This window comes from Xenopus tropicalis, chromosome 2, assembly GCF_000004195.4.
Source record: "Xenopus tropicalis strain Nigerian chromosome 2, UCB_Xtro_10.0, whole genome shotgun sequence".
Classification (NCBI taxonomy): domain Eukaryota; kingdom Metazoa; phylum Chordata; class Amphibia; order Anura; family Pipidae; genus Xenopus; species Xenopus tropicalis.
In genome coordinates, this window is record NC_030678.2 from 64,468,720 (window position 1) to 64,488,573 (window position 19,854).

Here is a 19,854-nt window from a genome sequence, read left to right on the forward strand (position 1 = left end):
ATATATACACAAATGTACATGTTCAATCAAATTTCCAAAAAGTTGGGACACTGTAAAATGTAAATAGAAAGAGAATGCAAATCATTTAAACCCTATTTTTAAGATGGGGAAGTTATAGGGAGGGCAGATATGTAGGGAGGCTGGGAATATATACAATGTATTCTCCTCCTCTCATCAAGGAGAGTTCAGGCTCTTCCACTGCTAAATACCTTATCATGGCTTCCCATAAAAACAAGAAAAACTCCTTCTTTTAACCTTCTAAGCCCTTCATTCCACTGCACCTCACCACATACGGTTCTGGCTGACCCCTTCCCTCCTCTCAGAGCAACCGCTTGGTTGCACCCCTCACTACTTCTGCCATTTCCTGCCTTAAACCTTTCTGCCTTGCTGTTCCTTACATCTCGAATGCTACCCCTGAATTCCTCCAGAGAGAATCCTCCCTTTTTCAGAACTAAACTCAAAGACTACCTCCTGAAGCACTTGAACAGCACCTGATCTGGGTACTAGCGCTATATTGCAGCGTCACTACTGTAACCTGCAGCACTCTTATCCTTCTATTTGTGTTTGTAAGTTACCCTCCAATTTAGATTTAGCTCTACAGGGCAGGGACCTCTATCTGCACCTGTACATTGTATCTATTTTTATTTATCATACTTAGTATTTATCTATCCATTATTGTGATGATCCCCTGTATTGTTGTATTAATTTGCTGTTTTACTTTACAGCTCTGCGTACATAAGTAGCGCTTTATAAATCAAGATATAAATACATACATTTGGAGCGTAATGGCATGTTATGTTTCTGCGCACACTATATTCTGAGTACAAGTTTAGTGTCCAGAATCTTAAATACCCCTTTTAAGGGTAACTACACAGTCAAACACACAAAACACACTTTACATGCAGAATATATAAAAGGGAGAGCTGCCTGTGGCTAAACTTATTGCACCTGCCATGTATTTTCTCCTTTGCAAAAAAAGGCATACATTCTTTTAGATAGCCAATAATTCTGGCATTCATTGGATAGCTTCAAACTCCACTTGCAGAAAGACTTCCACAGTTTTACATTTTTCTATAGAAATTTCTTTTTTTTCAATGAATGTCCTCGCACTGGTTGAATAATTTATTGTATAGACCCATGAATATTTATATACATTTATAAACCTACTTTAAGAGCGTCTTCTCTTGTGTTAAATATTGCGAATTTTGTGCAATATTAGTACCTATTTTAGGTTGTCTCTATTTAATATTAATGTCCTGTCCCTTTAATAACAGACAATACTTTGCTGCCTCCTCAGCCCAGCAGATTTTTAAGAGTATGACCAGTTTGAGTTTATTTTCCACAAGTATCAATGATTTTTCTTAGTCCAGTTAAAGGTATAGGCGGCTTTTAAATCCCAAGCGCATAACCCTTCTTTTATTAACACTGAATGTCACCTGCCATTTATCTGCCAGCTAGTAAGATAGATAGATAGATAGATAGACAGACAAAGCACATACTTTTGGGTTATCAACAAACAAGCTAAATTAAAATGGACCTAACATAGAACTTTGCCAAATCATACTAACCCTACTCCAAGTAGAGAATGTACCACTAACCCTCTGTACACAAACCTTCATCCAGATTTCTTAGAGGACCCCATTGTTGCTGAGTGGCATTCCAAAGTTTCAATGATTTTATTATACTTGGCAGTCACGAAAAGGAGAAAACTGCGAATGGCTATTAAGGCCTAAAGAGGTAGTCAGGGTCAGAAAAATATTTTTCTGCTTTATACATGTACTTTATATAGTCATTTTATCTTAACATGCATTTACATTACCTTGTATATTCTTTAAGTGGTGCCCAAGTGTTCCCATCAGGAAAGCAGAAAAGAGGAATAGCATTGAGCAGCCTTTCTTCTTCATCTTTTTGAAAATGCAGAATATTCTCTAGCTGTAGATACATAAATACACAAAAAAGATGTTTAAAGTAGAATTCCACTCAAAATATTTTTGAATGAAGAAGTAATTCTAGGAAACTTTTCAACAAATTAGATTAACTGACAACTTTCAGTTATCTAAGGGCAATGACCCAAGAAAAGGTTAGTCACTTGTGATAAATCTCCTCTACTGCAGGCAATTAATTTCCAGCATTTGCTTTCCTGCCAGCAATAATCTAAATTGCCGGAGGGAAAACATACGCATGACTTTGTTTTTCCTGAAGTTGCCTCTTGGGAAAGCTTCAAGTGACTTCAGAAAAAGAAGGAGCAGCTATTTATTGTGGGTGACTAATCTCCTGTGTCATTGCCCTTAGAGCCACCTGTTAATGTCATTAAATTTGTATATTTAGTTGCAATTGAAACTTTATTTTACTTCTCTCTGTGCACTGCTATGAAAAACTGCCATTCCTATCCACTCTTTGTTGTGTCTGCACTTATATGCAGGCAGAGAAACTGGCCCATATGGCAGTAGCCCAAGATAGCTAAATCTACCTGAATTTGTGTATTTCCAGGTTGTTTTTTTATCAATATGCAGTCAATTCTATAATTAGGCCTCCAAGAATGCATACATAATAAGTACTTAGTGGCAGGCGCTGCACTCGGACCCCTCCCTTAGGAAGTGACTTTGGCACGGAGCATGCACAGTTTTTCTCAACTTAGGCTTCCAAACACACCCTCCAGTCTACCAGAAGAGATGGCATTGCTGGTTTCCATAGAAACTTTGCTCTAGCTGTGTACTCTGCTACTTCTCCTAACCTCCTGTCCTGAGCTCAGTTTAAACACAATGGGTTTGATTCAATAAAGGTCGATAAGCGTTATCGCATGGTTTTTTGCATTCAAATTGATGCGATAAATAACGACCGATTCGTCAAAGTAATTTTGCATGCGTTAAATCACGCGCTACTGCAATGCGTTAATTTGCACGTAGAAATAATAAAAAAACGCATGATTCACAAACACATATGAAGTGCTAAATATCACATTCGTCTGTGCAAATATTAACACCTACTTGGGGCAGGCAGTACTTAAAGAAAATTGTGGTTGGTGATCTTTTGGCAACACAACATGGACTTTGCAGTAGGATTTTTTTGTATGTGTTGGCCCTAGAGTCGTGCATCCTCCAGTTTTCAGGGAAATTTTTAGAAAAGTTGTTTATCCACCCCATAAACTCACAGACCACCTTCTTCTACCTGTTTTAGCTTTATCCTAAGATCATCCATTTACACACCTTAATTTATTCTGTAGCTACAGGTAACTTCATGGACATTATCTTTTCCATAGAAAATGGAATAATCTCTCCACCCAATATTTTTGCAATTATTGAAAGGCCCCTGACCTGTGAATTTTTCAAACAGGGAGCTGTTTCAGGGTTGAGGGTTCTACACAAAAAGACTTTTTATCATTAACTGGTTCTCTGCACCAGTAGTTCTGGGTGTGGCTCTGTATTCAAACCCGTTACTTACATAGTTACATAGTTACATAGGGTTGAAAAAAGACCAGTGTCCATCAAGTTCAACCCATCCAAGTAAACCCAGCACACACAACCCACACCTACCAATCTATACACTCACATACATAAACTATAAATACAACCACTAGTACTAACTGTAGATATTAGTATCACAATAGCCTTGGATATTCTGATTGATCAAGAACTCATCCAGGCCCCTCTTAAAGGCATTAACAGAATCTGCCATTACCACATCTCTAGGAAGGGCATTCCATAACCTCACTGCCCTCACCGTGAAAAACCACCTACGCTGCTTCAAATGGAAGCTCCTTTCCTCTAATCTAAAGGGGTGACCTCTGGTGCGTTGATTGTTTTTATGGGAAAAAAGAACATCCCCCAACTGCCTATAATCCCCTCTAATGTACTTGTACAGAGTAATCATGTCCCCTCGCAAGCGCCTCTTTTCCAGAGAAAACAACCCCAACCTCGACAGTCTAACCTCATAGCTTAAATCTTCCATCCCTTTAACCAGTTTAGTTGCACGTCTTTGCACTTTCTCCAGCTCATTAATATCCTTCTTAAGGACTGGAGCCCAAAACTGCACTGCATACTCAAGGTTAGGCCTTACCAGGGACCTATAAAGGGGCAAAATTATGTTCTCATCCCTTGAGTCAATGCCCTTTTTTATACAAGACAGCACTTTATTTGCTTTAGTAGCCACAGAATGACACTGCCTGGCATTAGACAACTTGTTATCAACAAAAACCCCTAGATCCTTCTCCATTAAGGAAACCCCCAACACACTACCATTCAGTAGATAGTTTGCGTTTATATTATTTCTACCAAAGTGCATAACTTTGCACTTATCAACATTGAACCTCATTTTCCAGTTTGCTGCCCAGTTATCTAATTTTGTCAAATCGCTCTGCAAAGCAGCAGCATCCTGCATGGAACTTATAGTTTTGCACAATTTAGTGTCATCAGCAAAAATAGAAACAGTACTGTCTATGCCCACCTCCAGGTCATTAATAAACAAGTTAAAAAGCAAAGGCCCAAGGACTGACCCCTGCGGTACTCCACTAACCACACTGGTCCAATTAGAAAATGTTCCATTTACAACCACTCTTTGTACTCTATCCTTCAGCCAGTTCTCTATCCAATTACAAATATTATGTTCTAGGCCAATATTCCTTAATTTGATCATTAACCTTCTGTGAGGTACTGTATCAAACGCTTTAGCAAAGTCCAAGTAGATGACATCAACTGCCATTCCAGCATCAAGGTTCCTGCTCACCTCCTCATAAAAGGCGACTAAATTAGTCTGGCAAGATCTGTTACGCATAAAACCATGCTGGCACAAACTAATAGTATTGTGAACTGCAATGTATTCAAGTACCCTATCCCTTATTACCCCTTCCAAAAGTTTTCCTACTACTGATGTCAGACTAACAGGCCTATAGTTTTCAGGCTGAGAACGGGATCCCTTTTTAAATAACGGCACCACATTAGCATTCCGCCAGTCTCTTGGCACCATGCCAGACTTCAATGAATCCTGAAAAATTATGTGAAGAGGTTTGGCAATCACAGCGCTCAGCTCATATAATACCCTGGGATGAATCCCATCCGGCCCTGGACCTTTGTTTACCTTTACATGTTCAAGTCTCTTTTGAATTTCCTCCCGAGTGACCCATGCGCCAGTAGCTAAATTACTAGAACTGGGCATATTACAAGGGAAGCCTTCATTATCTGGCTCCTCAGATGTATAGACAGATGAAAAATAAGAGTTCAAAATTTCAGCTTTTTCCCCGTTCTCATCAACCAACTTACCCCCCCGTGATAATAAAGTTCCCACCCCTTCTTGCTTCATTTTTTTACTATTCACATAATTAAAAAATAATTTAGGATTCTTTTTACTCCTAGCAGCAATATCCCTTTCCATTTCTATTTTAGCTTGCTTGATAGCTTTTTTGCATGCTTTATTTGCTTCCTTGTACCTGATGAAAGTTTCCGCTGTCCCAGCTAACTTGAATGCCCTAAAAGCACGTTTTTTCTTACCAACCTCTACAATAACACTTTTATTCAGCCATAAAGGTTTTGCTTTGCGATGCCTCTCCTTGCTTACAAGGGGGATATACTGTTGTGTATACCTACAAAGCAGTGTTTTAAAGATGTTCCATTTTCCTTCTGTGTCTAACCCCATGAAAAGCCTTTCCCAGTTGACACATTGCAGAGATGCCCTTATACTGGCAAAGTCTGCACATCTAAAATTAAGCGTATTAGTTACTCCCTTATAGCGCTGTCTCTGCAGCATTATCTCAAAGGAGACCATGTTGTGATCACTGTTCCCCAAATGCTCACCCACACAAATGTTAGAGATGAGTTCATTATTATTAGAAATCACCAGGTCCAAAATAGCGTCATTCCTAGTGGGTTCTTGAACCGCCTGAAATAAAAAGTTGTCATTTAGCATATTTACAAACCTACTAGCTTTTTCTGACTTAGCCACCCCATTACTCCAGTCAATGTCCGGATAATTAAAGTCCCCCATAACAACAACTTGACCCAGTTTTGAAGCCTCCTCCATTTGCAACAATAGCTGGGCCTCATCCCCCTCATCTATACGGGGTGGTTTATAGCATACACCAATGATCATTTTCTTTGTGACCTTCAGCCCTACTGAAATTTCTACCCAAAGAGATTCAACGTTTTCATTGGTAATGTCTTTATTACATGGCTTTAAGTCTGACTTTACGTAAAGACAAACCCCTCCACCCTTTTTAATCTCTCTGTCCCTCCTAAAAAGTGTATAACCATTTAAATTCGCAGCCCAGTCGCATTTATCATCCCACCAGGTCTCAGTGATACCTATTAAATCATAATTTTCAATACATGCAATAGCTGGCAGCTCCCCTAATTTACCCAACAAGCTACGCGCATTAGCCAGCATGCAGCGGAGATGATTACTTCTCCCTCTGATGTTTACATTAGCTAAGGGAGAATTAGAGCTAAGGCAATTATGAGACTGCTTTCCTTGTAACGGAAGCTCCTTATCTGATAAACTATATGCCCCCCTCACTCCTCCCCCACAACCCTTTGCTAGTCCCCCTACCCCGTCTACACTGATTTTCCCATGGAATTTTAGCTCACCCACCCCCCCCTTGTCTAGTTTAAACACTCCTCCAACCTCTTAACCATTCTCTCCCCTAGCACAGCAGACCCCCTTCCATTGAGGTGCAATCCGTCAGGGCTGTATAGATTGTACCCCAAGGAAAAGTCAGCCCAGTGCTCTAGGAACCCAAACCCTTCCTTCCTACACCAAGACTTTAGCCACGCATTTAGCTCCCTAAGCTCCCGCTGTCTCCCTAAACTTGCACGCGGCACCGGCAAAATTTCTGAAAAAATGACATTGGAGGACCTTTGCCTAATCTTAGAGCCTAGATCCCTGAACTCACTCTTTAAAGTCCCCCACCTACCGTTCATTTTGTCGTTAGTACCGATATGTACCAAGACAGCCGGGTCTTGCCCAGCCCCTCCCAATAATGTGTCAACCCGATCAACCACATGCCGAACCCTGGCACCAGGAAGACAGCAAACTGTCCGGTTGAAGTGATCCACTCGACAGATTACCCTGTCCACTTTCCTAATGATCGAATCCCCTATAACCACCATCTGCTTAGGCCTAGCTCTGCTCTCCTCCCCACCACTACTAGTGAAACTGGTCTCCCGGCTGTTAGAGAGATCAGCCTCACCTAGAACCGCCAATCCAGAGTTCACACTCCCATCTTCTTCTGACTATACTGACTATATTGCTTTCAATGCTGCCTGTCCATTTATTTAAATCCCTACCTGCAGCTTTCATTTGTCTGCATATACAGCCGCAGCATAAAAGAAAAGCATTCATGATGTAGTCCAGTGCTGTCCAACTTCTGTTGTACCGAGGGCCGGAATTTTTCCAACCTACGCGGTGGAGGGCCGATAATGGAAGCCAGTTTTGACCACTCCCCTTTTTGAAACCGCACCCACTTGAAACCACACCCATGTTATCACATGACCATACCCATATTAATAGTTGTAGTACAGCAAAAACCTGCCATACTCTGCCTGCCCTACCCTGCCTGTGTGTACCATACTCTGCCTTCCCTACCCTGCCTGTGTGTGCCATACTCTGGCTTCCCTACCCTGCCTGTGTGCCATACTCTGCCTTCCCTACCCTGCCTGCGTGTGCCATACTTTCACTGTGTTTGCCATTCTTGGCTGGTTTGTGCCATACTTGGCCTGTGTGTGCCATACTCTGCCTGCCCTACCCTGCCTGTGTGTGTATGGCACACACAGGCAGCATACAGTGACACAATGCTGGCACTGCTCCTACAGTCTGCACAATAACTATATATTAAAAAACTTTTTAATTGCAGTACCACCTCAGTATATGTTCTTTTTGTAGTATGCAGGGATTATTTGTGGGTTTCTACTGCTCCTGAGGTGTGAACAGGGGAACAATGTGAATGATTACAGCCTGAGCCTGAGGTGTGAACACTGCAGGGGTAGAACAATGCATAGATTAAAAGGTGTGAACAACACAGGGGATTACATATTTAAACAATACAGGGGGATTACAGCCTGAATCTGAGGTGAGAACCATGAAGGGGGGGCAGTTAATCACAGTACTGATACCATTTAAAGCTTACACAAGAGTAAGCCATCAAAGCATCCAGACAGGTGGGGGGCCACACAGAGGGGGGTCGCGGGCCGCATGCGGCCCGCGGGCCGCCAGTTGGACAGCACTGATGTAGTCAATAAAACACTTGTTATGGAAATTTCAGATACTGAAAGCCGTTTGAGGTAAATCTGTGCTGGCACAAGAGCATGTTTAGGCATTGAGTGGACCCACAAAATGCAGACTGTTTAAAGGTAAGGCATATATGTGGCATCCAGGCATGCTTATTTCAGGGGAAATGTAGTGGTCCAAAGGGGTGTAACAGCATACAAAGTGTTCCCTAGTTTCAAATCTTCCCCAAAAAATGAAAGCATCTTGGAAGATATCCTGGGCACAAAGATTTGTAGGCAGAGAAAACTAAAAAATATTCCAGAGCTCTTCTTAACACTTTAATGCCCAATATGCAGAAGTTAATTCAAAATATCTAATTAGATACACTGCATGGTTACAGTTTCAACATTTAGGTCTAGAAGCTTTGGTGGGGTAGTTGGACAGTTTTGATGATTTACATCTTCCAAAAGCATACAAACTTTTTTTGTTTAAGTGGTACCTATAGTGCCCAATATATAACCTGCCTAACTGCTAGCTGATCCAGAGGAAGGCAAAAAGCCCCATCTGAAGTCTCTCCAATTTGCTGCCGAGGGGGAAAAAATTCCTTCCCGACTCCAAGATGGCAATCGGGCCAGACCCTGGATTAACTTGTACTAAGAGCGATCTCCCATAACCCTGTATTCCCTTACTTGCTAAAAAGCCATCCAACCCCTTCTTGAAGCTATATAATGTATCAGCCAGTACGACTGGTTCAGGGAGAGAATTACACAACTTCACAACTCTCACAGTAAAAAATTCTGAATGTTTAAACGGAGCATCCTTTCTTCTAAATGAAGTGGGTGCCCTTGTTTCAGTTACAAGGACCTACTGGCAAATAAAGCATTAGAGAGATTATTTTATGATCCCCTTATGTATTTATACATAGTTATCATATCACCTCTTAAGCGCCTCTTCTCCAGTGTAAACAAACCTAACTTGGCCAGTCTTTCTTCATAACTAAGACTTTCCATACCCTTTACCAGCTTAGTTGCTCTTCTATGTACCCTCTCTAACTCAATAATATCCCGTTTGAGCACTGGAGACCAAAAATTGAAGGCATATTCTAGATGGGGCCTTACCAGTACTCTGTAAAAAGGGAAGAATATCCTTGTGCAAATCTAAGCCCCTTTTAATACAGCTCAAAACCTTGTTTGCCCTTGCAGCTGCTGCCTGGCATTGCTTGCTACAGCCAAATGTATTATCTACAAGGACTCCAAAGTGCTTTTCCATTATGGATTTGCCTAGTGCACTCCCATTAAGGGTATACCGTATATACTCTAGTATAAGCCGATACGAATATAAGCCGAGGTACCGAATTTTACCTAAAAAAAATGGAAAAACTTATTGACTTGAGTATAAGCCTAGGGTGGGAAATGTAGCTGCTACTGCTAAGTTTCAATAATCAAATAAATAATAAAAGGACACTCAGCGTGACCCCCTGTGAACTCTTCATAAATATATAATGTTGGCAGCTGCAGATTAGGGAAAGTTGATTAGGGAAAGGTGGATAGAGGACCCTTTCACCCTCCTGCCTTGAAGAGTTACAACACTGCTGATAAAAAAAAAAGAAAAGAAAAAAATGCAACAGCAGCAGACAAAAGCAATGTTTTTTTACAAAAAAAATATGTAGTATGTTTTTATGTTAAATAATATCTTATTATCAGTAGGTATTTCTTCTTATTAACTATTGTTAGATAAAGCACTGACAAGATTGTACCACTAGCAGTCATTGGTTTTAAAAACTTCACTTCACCCACAAATGCTCTTTTTTTGTGCCAGCTAAAATCACATTTACTGGAGGGTGCCCATTACTCCTGCACTCTTAATAATATGTTTTAACTTCCTTTAAAACCATGCTTATTTGTGCCATGCCATAGCAAACTATTTCTTGCTTATATCAGAGTGATATCTCCTGGACTCACCATCAAGATGTTTTTTTTTCAGTACACCTGAACACACGACTCAGTGTTGATAGGCAAAGCATGATTCGCTCCTTTAATGTACCGATGCAGCTACAGCCCTTCGAAGGAGTAAGCATTCATGTTTTCTGGACGCACCCCCCCCCCCCTCCTTTAATGTACCGATGCAGCTACAGCTCTTCGAAGGAGGGGGGATGTGCGCAACGAATATGAATGCCAGCAAGTTAGATCTTCAAATCCATATACTCGAGTATAAGCCGAGGGTTAATTTTTCAGCATATTTTTGGTGCTGAAAAACTCTGCTTATACTCGAGTATATACGGAAAGTGGCTAGCATATTTTTACATCTCAGGTGCAACAAACCAGCAACACATAAATCATACCAAAAACAATGATGGTGCAACAGAATGTCTTAGGTAGGCCAAAGATGTTCAACATCCTTTAACTGTGTGCAGATTTTCTGCTGATAAATAATAAATTCTGTGTGTGTAGATTTGGCCACAGAATCCACCCAAATCAGATGGATTCTGATCTCAAGCTAGCCTTAGTTACATCAACTATAATCTTGAAGACAGAACCAGCTATTTGGAAAAGATCTTGCTTTCTGTGCTGCAAACATTTGCTACCATCACAAAGTCTATATAAAACCTGAGCTGTCTTTTTTCTGACTATCTTTTGCTCAGAATTCACGTACGTGTCTAATAAACCTTACTTATTTACTTTTAACGACTTTTGGTATCTAAAATTTCGATTTCCAACACTGCCAACACTACATATATATGCTGTGCCTAAAAGAAGACCTATATATAGATCCTTATAAGTGGCAGGTTGAACCTTTAAGGGCCAGCAGATTTTAACATTGAACATTTTGTGCTCTGTAATTTTAGGGGCATATAGTGGGGGAGGTTAGTTTAAGTAGGGAAATATTATATATACAGTGGTGTGAAAAACTATTTGCCCCCTTCCTGATTTCTAATTCTTTTGCATGTTTGTCACACAAAATGTTTCTGATCATCAAACACATTTAACTATTAGTCAAAGATAACACAAGTAAACACAAAATGCAGTTTTTAAATGAGGGTTTTTATTATTTAGGGAGAAAAAAAATCCAAACCTACATGGCCCTGTGTGAAAAAGTAATTGCCCCCTGAACCTAATAACTGGTTGGGCCACCCTTAGCAGCAATAACTGCAATCAAGCGTTTGCGATAACTTGCAACAAGTCTTTTACAGCGCTCTGGAGGAATTTCGGCCCACTCATCTTTGCAGAATTGTTGTAATTCAGCTTTATTTGAGGGTTTTCTAGCATGAACCACCTTTTTAAGGTCATGCCACAACATCTCAATAGGATTCAGGTCAGGACTTTGACTAGGCCACTCCAAAGACTTCATTTTGTTCATTTTCAGCCATTCAGAGGTGGATTTGCTGGTGTGTTTTGGGTCATTGTCCTGCTGCAGCACCCAAGATCGCTTCAGCTTGTGTTGACGAACAGATGGCCGGACATTCTCCTTCAGGATTTTTTGGTAGACAGTAGAATTCATGGTTCCATCTATCACAGCAAGCCTTCCAGGTCCTGAAGCAGCAAAACAACCCCAGACCATCACACTACCACCACCATATTTTACTGTTGGTATGATGTTCTTTTTCTGAAATGCTGTGTTACTTTTACGCCAGATGTAACGGGACACGCACCTTCCAAAAAGTTAAACTTTTGTCTTGTCGGTCCACAAGGTATTTTCCCAAAAGTCTTGGCAATCATTGAGATGTTTTTTAGCAAAATTGAGACGAGCCTTAATGTTCTTTTTGCTTAAAAGTGGTTTGCGCCTTGGAAATCTGCCATGCAGGCTGTTTTTGCCCAGTCTCTTTCTTATGGTGGAGTCGTGAACACTGACCTTAATTGAGGCAAGTGAGGCCTGCAGTTCTTTAGATGTTGTCCTGGGGTCTTTTGTGGCCTCTCGGATGAGTTGTCTCTGCGCTCTTGGGGTAATTTTGGTCGGCCGGCCACTCCTGGGAAGGTTCACCACTGTTCCATGTTTTTGCCATTTGTGGATAATGGCTCTCACTGTGGTTCGCTGGAGTCCCAAAGCTTTAGAAATGGCTTTATAACCTTTACCAGACTGATAGATCTCAATTACTTTTGTTCTAATTTGTTCCTCAATTTCTTTGGATCTTGGCATGATGTCTAGCTTTTGAGGTGCTTTTGGTCTACTTCTCTGTGTCAGGTAGCTCCTATTTAAGTGATTTCTTGATTGAAACAGGTGTGGCAGTAATCAGGCCTGGGGGTGACTACAGAAATTGAACTCAGGTGTGATAAACCACAGTTAAGTTATTTTTTAACAAGGGGGGCAATCACTTTTTCACACAGGGCCATGTAGATTTGGAGTTTTTTTTCTCCCTTAATAACGTAAACCTTAATTTAAAAACTGTATTTTGTGTTTAATTATGTTATCTTTGACTAATAGTTAACGGTTTTTGATGAGCAGAAACATTTAAGTGTGACAAACATGCAAAAGAATAAGAAATCAGGAAGGGGGCAAATAGTTTTTCACACCACTGTATAAATTTTTATTTTTTTTATTTTTTTTTAAATCTGCCTCAGTTTCTGTGTATTTCCACTTCTGGAAAAAGATTTAGTGCTCTTAATACCAAAAAAAGAAAAAAAAAATGCTATCTTTCATGACCCCCTAACTGTTCCGTACTATATGCTTAGGAGCCCAAAACTGAACAGGAGACCCCTGCCGACCCAGGTGTTCACCGATTCCCATTTGGGCCCCCCGGGTTAGACAGGGATCCTACTAAACAAGTAATTCAGATACAAAAGGAGCTCAGCTAGGAACCAGGAAGTCAGGAACATCTTGGGCAAGGAAAAAAAGCAGAGTAGCGCTTTTAAGGTTTGAATGTGGCACCAAATGTGAGGTAAGCGCATCCGCTGACGTCATTATGCAGCGCCAAGAGGCGCCAACCCTATTGCATCCACGCACGCTTGCCAGTATGTGCCGGAGTGCGAGGAAGAGGGGTGCGCGCAGGAGAACGATGTACCAGAGGAGACCTGGGACCAGCGCGCCTGAAGGTAGGGACGCACGCTGGTCTCCCGGTGCTCAGTACACCAACAATACAGTAACCCTAGAAAACCGTATATTTTCAGAAAGTACACATTCTGACAAACAAAAATGGATAAATACATCTTTCTACTGTAAACTATGAAACTACAAAGCTATGCTAAACATAACCATTTTTATGAAATCGTCACAAAGCTGGCATTTTACACCTTTATATACCCCAAATTATGTGGCATACAGAGACACCCAAATTATAGCAGACAAAATTTCTATAGGAAAAAATAAGTAACAAAGAACAAAGTGGAATGCCATAAAATCGCCAAAATCCAATAAAACCACTAAAATCAATGTTTTGAGGTTTTTTTTTTCTGCCTAGTGCAACATGCAGTCAGAATCACAGCTTAAATATTTTGGCCAAATTAGTCTTATTGACAAAATCATGCAAACAACACCTACGCAGAACCGAAAATCCAATAAAATGGCTAAAATGCAATAACAATGCACCAATATCACGAAAAATCTGTGTGTGTACACATATGTATATACAGTCACAAACACTTTTTTTTACTTATTCATTTTACCCTTTTGTCTTTTGTTTTTCCCCTAAAAACTGTTTATTTTGGCAGCGTGACTATTGTGTCAGGTATTTTTACCACTAATTATGCTGTTGTTTTACTTATTTTGTTATTTCATTGATTTGCACAATTTTTGTTGTTTTATTGCATTGCATAATATGCAGTTATTAGGGCTCTTTTTGCAGATAGCAGGTAGAAAAATGTATATGTCATATTTTCATTTGGGGTCCTTACATATCACTAACTTTGTTATATCTATGCATACTGGGCATCAAACTATTCAGTAGACCTCTGGTATTCATATTTGGGGTGATGTAAAAAACTGTGCAAGATATAGTAAATGAGGTGAATTCAGAGTTCAGAAATGCTGTCAAAACTGCTTTGCTGTTTGGTAGTTTGAGGTAGAAAGAAATATTTTACCATTTTGGAGTTGTCAATGTGTATTTTGCAAAAATATATGTTTTTTGGGGGTCGCCCTATATTTTTGAAGCTTTTACTTCACATAAAGCTTCTGTGTTTTTAAGAATAATGTAAATGCCAGTAATTAGTATGCACAAGGTATATTTTGGGGTCTTAAGTGCCATGTGTTCTGATAAACCTATGTACAGTGGGCATCAAACTGTTCAGTAGACCACGGAGGTTCATATTTAGGGTGTTTTATATTTTAAGCTAATGACCTGTAGAAAATAAAATGCTGCAAAAGCAGGAAGTTTAGGAAAGCTTTGCAGTTCGGTACTTTGAAGTAGAAAGACATGTGTACCCATTTTAAATTTGGGGGGGGGGGAACATGAACTTTCCAAAAATATATGGCTGTCTGGGGCAAGTGTACTTTTTTTGTAGCTTTATCCAACATAAAATGATGTAAAAGTGTTAATTTTGCAGAAGCTGAAATGATAGAAATGGTAGATCATATGGGGTATGTTGGGGCCCCTACAAAGGGTTAGCATACTTTGTTGTAGCTTTATCCCACATAAAATGATGTACATGTGTTGATTTTGCAGTAGATGAAATGACAGAAATGATTGATCATATAGTGGTATTTTCATTTTGGGGCCTACATTCCACATAATTACTGTATATACTCAAGTATAAGCCAATCCGAATATAAGCCGAGGTACCTAATTTTACCTACGAAAACTGGAAAAACTTATTGACTCGAGTATAAGCCTAGGGTGCAGCCACTACTGAAAGTTGAAGTGATATCACCAGCCTCCCAGCAGCCAATTAGCAGAACAATGTGAAAGCATCAAGATAGCAGCTCCCAGTATATATCAGAATAGCACACAATAGTAAGAAATCCGAGTCCGGCTTGGGACTCCCCCAGTTACATGGGAGTAGGAGAAACAATAGGTTACCTGAAAGCAGTTCTAATGTGTAGCAATGCACTGAGATGGTGCCTACACACCTATATTACAACCAAAAAAATAAATTTGTTGGTTCAAGAACACAATTTTAAATTATTTGCTATGTAAACAGTGTAATTTAGAACTAAAAGTATACCATAAAAATCATGACAGTATTCCTTTAAAATTTACTTGATATGTTGTGTATAAAAACCTCAGTAATCCCCACCATCAAACTCTCTGGGACCTAGCATAGAAAGGGCATTCAAGGCTCACAGTGACTTATCAAGTGGCAATAGCAGTGCAATAAAGAAAAATGTATTTCAAACAGACTTTACACTACAAGGGGATTAACGCGCAAGTCAAATTGTGGGCACACACGTGTAACTGAAAGGAGAAACCCCAATTCATTTAAAAGCAATGACCAGGACAGTTTGCAGCCTTGCAGGAATATTGAGATGCTGAATCATATGCCAAGGATTGCCTGAAATGTAACTCGTGTCTTATCTGTTCCTTGCTGATCCCTTACTGTTGCAGCGGTTATACCATAATGAAGCAGCGGCGCATCTAGGAATGGAAGCGACGGTATGGCGCGTTTGATGTTACACGTGTGCACATCTCTTCCATGCTGATCCCTTAACGATGCAACGATGCTGCACGTCGCGCATGATGCCGCACAACCGTCCACGGGGGTGTGTGTGCGCGCAAGGAGCGCATTGCATCAGCGAATCAACATTTTTAGATTTTTAGTGCTCAAAAACTCGGCTTATACGGTTGGTAAAACTATGCATATTGGCCATCAAACTGCCCCTAGTTTTCATATTTAGAATGATTTATCTGGTTACCTTATGACCTACAGGAGATAAGATGCTATAGACTGGAAGGTTTGAAGCGATTTTTCAAAAATTTCCCACATTTTATAAAAATCGATAACTTTAGCATTGCAACTTGGTAGTTTGGAGTAGACAGACAGTTTAACCTATTCAGGATTTTCCAGAATCTGTTCTAAAACAGATTCTGGCCTTGAAATCTAAAGTATGCAGCTTTCTGGAGCAGTGCTTTGGAAATTTGGTAGTGTACTTCTGGGAGTTTTTGATCTAAACAAGTAAAATCTCCATAAAACTATAAATATTTGGTATTGGCACATTTAGGAGGCATGGGACTTTCCAAATCAGTTGTATTTTTGTGCATAAAATAATTTATGTTTCTGGTATATGTGTTTATACTATGGAAAATATTTGTTTTCATTTTTTAGACATTTAGAAACATTTACCATCTTGTTAAAGAAGTGTAATTACACAAAAATGCTAGCATATTTTGAAAGATTAGGTTGTCCTGAAAAAAACAATATATTGTTTCCAAGGTTAAACTAAAAGTCCCCCGGAGGAAAGGCCTCTAAAGCGAAACCAGGGCTGTGGAGTCGGAGGCAAAAAAAAAATAAAGAAAGTTTAAATGTCCCAATTCACAAACAGTCATAATTAATTACTTCTCTGCTATAAGAATAAAGCCCAATGCACGCAGTGCATAAACGAACATGTTGAGTGACCATGAAGCATGCTTTTCATTAACTGTATGCTTCACTAAATGGGACGTAACGCACAGTTAATGTGCGGCAGCTCCACTGCGTCGTGTTCCTCTGTTACAAGGAACACAATGCCCACTGTGAACCTAGCCTAACTCTCACTGATAACTAATTAAGTAAAAAAAATTGCAGGACTAGAAATAGTTGTATACGTGACGTGAACGGATAGTCAATAGTTTAAGACTGAAGCTTTAAAACATTTGAAAAACTGCTGTAATCCAGCTGTAATGTTAGCTTAAACTTTAAACATGACTATGGGATTCTAGGGAAATCATTAGGAGTATAGATAAAATTGTCTATCAGTTTATTATCAGTTCAGTTGTGTTTTAAGTGCCCCTTTCCCCCTGCCCCTTCCTGGATGTATAAAATACATTAGCATATTAAAAACAGAGGAGTCGGAGTCGGAAGTATCAGAAACTGAGGAGTCGGAGAATTTATCTACCGACTCCACAGCCCTGAGCGAAACAGTGCAAAATATTAAGAAAACTGTCTGGCTATAAAATTTCAGTAAGTGACCAAATTGGCTGGCAGTGGGTTAAAAAGTCATAACCAGGAGTTAAGCAAATGCTACTTTCAATAGCAATTACATTTACAAATAACTTTTAAAGCACTATAATAAATTCATATTGGAAAGTTGCTTAGAATTATATTTTCTTTTATCGGGAAAAACATTTTTGGGGGGTTGACAGGTGTTTTGTCACAGTAATAGACACAAGAAAATGTAGAGGTAGAGAACTTAATGCATGTGGTTCTTGGCAAGCACAAATTTAAATGTTTATACACCTAGTTCGGCATCTGCCAACAGTAAATAACACCCTATGTAATGTGCGTTACTGTGAGTATAAAAAGTGTTAGCATGACATAGTAACTTGTAAATGTATGCAAGTTGTAGATATCACTAACCATTCCTGAGTGGGAAAAAAATCAAGCTAAAACCCACATGTATTATTCAACCATTCAAACACTTAACAGATAGACAGGTTTACCTTTGGAAACTGGTAGGTTATCTGAGGGGCATAATTCCCGTCATAATTTTTCTTGAGTGACACTACCACCAAATACTCAAAGAAGCTCTGACCCCCACTCAGTACTAATGTTTTCTGGTCAGTAGGTATACTTCTATCTTCAGAAGCTGATGCTCCATGAATACTTCCTGAAACGGAATAAAAGAATATGCATTATTTTAAAATAATAAACAGTAATTTAATTTACATGTATGGGATCTATTATCTGGAATGCTGGGGACCTGGGGTTTTCCAGATAAGGGAGTTTACCAATTACTTGAGCTACCATAGCTTATGTTAAATAAACCCAATTATAACCGAGAAAAAGGTAATAATTTTGAAAAAAGTTGTTGTCTTCTTCAAACTCTATGGGAGATAGCCATACACAGAAGGATCTGCTTGTTTTGGAGGGCAAACTTTACATTTGCTTTCTATTAATTTCCATTTATTTAAATTTTTAATTAAAACAGAAGAAGAAGAAAGAATAGTAGCCTATATAAGCCAAGGGTTGTGCAGCAAGCCCCGAATGGCACTGAACTTGTTTCTGTTTAAGTAGCACATCATTAATCATTTTTTTTTTTTTTTACAAAATCTAAGACGGTGCTATGGGCTTCCATTGTAAGAGAATTATTAACATAATAAAGCAGTTGTGGGTAATAAACATTGATGATATGACAAACCAATGTGACACACAAGACCAAAAGGCACACCTGCGGAGAGGAAAATGCCAGTATATCACTGATATCTTTCAACACATCGAATACAACTTTGGATGTTAGGGCATTTCCAAAAACATGGACAAATGAGCTGCAAGCTAAATTACATTTGGGACAAATCTGAAGTATGGGGAAATACCTTTGTTAGCCTATGAGGTGTAAGGTAGGCATGGTTAAAAAAAATTGATGAATGATTAAATCTGTCCCTAACAGACATTGTTATCTCTGGGATTTGCTCTAGGGCATCCTCCCACTTATCATCATGTAGGTCTGGGATGTCCCTCTGCCACTTTTTCCAGATTTTCACCAAGTATTGGGTGTGGATTGCTGTAATATGTGCTTTCCACAGGTTAAGGGTTGCAAAGTCTTTGAGATCTCCATTTACCACAACATCCTCTATTGGTTTTATTCCAGCATCTACCCATCAGCTGATGGGACTGGGACTGAGGAGAATTGAGGAATTTAAATGTTTCCCCATAGGTGTATATAGGGAGAACAAACTGGGTATGCTCCCAGTGCTAACTGAATGGATTTACAAAACGTACAAATTACTGTTGTCATTAGAACAGGGAAGGTATAAGGGGATGAGAGGCCCCAGTAGGAAAGCTTGGCTAGCACTTCCAGGGAACACAGTCCAGCAGCTTCCAACATGATAACAGGGTTTTTTGAAACAGAGGTAAACCACCATTGCACATAAACCAATTGACTTGCCCAAAATAGAGTTTGAAGTCAGGCAGCAAGAGGTCTCCTTTGGTACTGGGCACTTTCAGTGTTTAACAACTAATACAGGGGTGGTCACCTGCCTAGAGAAACACACAAATTGTTTTGTTTAGATTAATGGTTAAACCATTGGGCTCAAGGGGTGATAGGAGAGTTATGGAAAGTGTAAATATATTTTGGAAGAAATATCATTTTAAGCAAGTTGATCCTGCAGGGAGGGAAAGAAGAAGGTCTTGCCATGTTTGTATTCTAAAAATTAGGCACTGCACAATTGGGGGCATATTTATAAAAGTGTCATCAGTAATGTGCCACATAGCAACAAGTCAGCAATTAGATTTAAATGGTCATCTTTAAGTTTAAAAACAAAAGCAAAGATCGGATTGGTTGCTATGTGCAACATCACCAATGATGTTAACTCACACACTATAATAAACATGCCACTTAGGGATATATTTATCATGCTGTGTAAAAAGTGGAGTGAAACATTACTGGTGATGTTGCTTATAGCAGCCAATCAGATGCTTTGCTTTGGTTTTCTAATTGCTGATTGGTTGCCCTTGGCAACATCACTGGTAACGCTCCACTCCACATTTTACAGAGCACGATAAATATACTCTTAAGTGTGAGGTTAAGAGCTTCATATTTGGTAAAATCTTTATGGACTGTTATTTTTAAAGGAGAAGGAAAGGCAAAATCTATTAAGCA

The 19,854-nt window shown here is 39.5% G+C and overlaps 1 protein-coding gene across 2 annotated transcripts in view; it reads right to left on the reverse strand.

The window, feature by feature from the left end:
• The window catches only part of dennd2d (DENN/MADD domain containing 2D), a 91,476-nt gene that overhangs the window by 65,505 nt on the left and 6,117 nt on the right, over positions 1-19,854 (reverse strand). For both annotated transcript variants that reach the window (XM_012955901.3, NM_001126766.1), the window contains 2 exon segments: positions 17,696-17,862; positions 1,820-1,932 (listed from right to left, as the gene is read on the reverse strand). In XM_012955901.3, coding sequence (XP_012811355.1) covers positions 1,820-1,932; positions 17,696-17,862 — 280 coding nt within the window.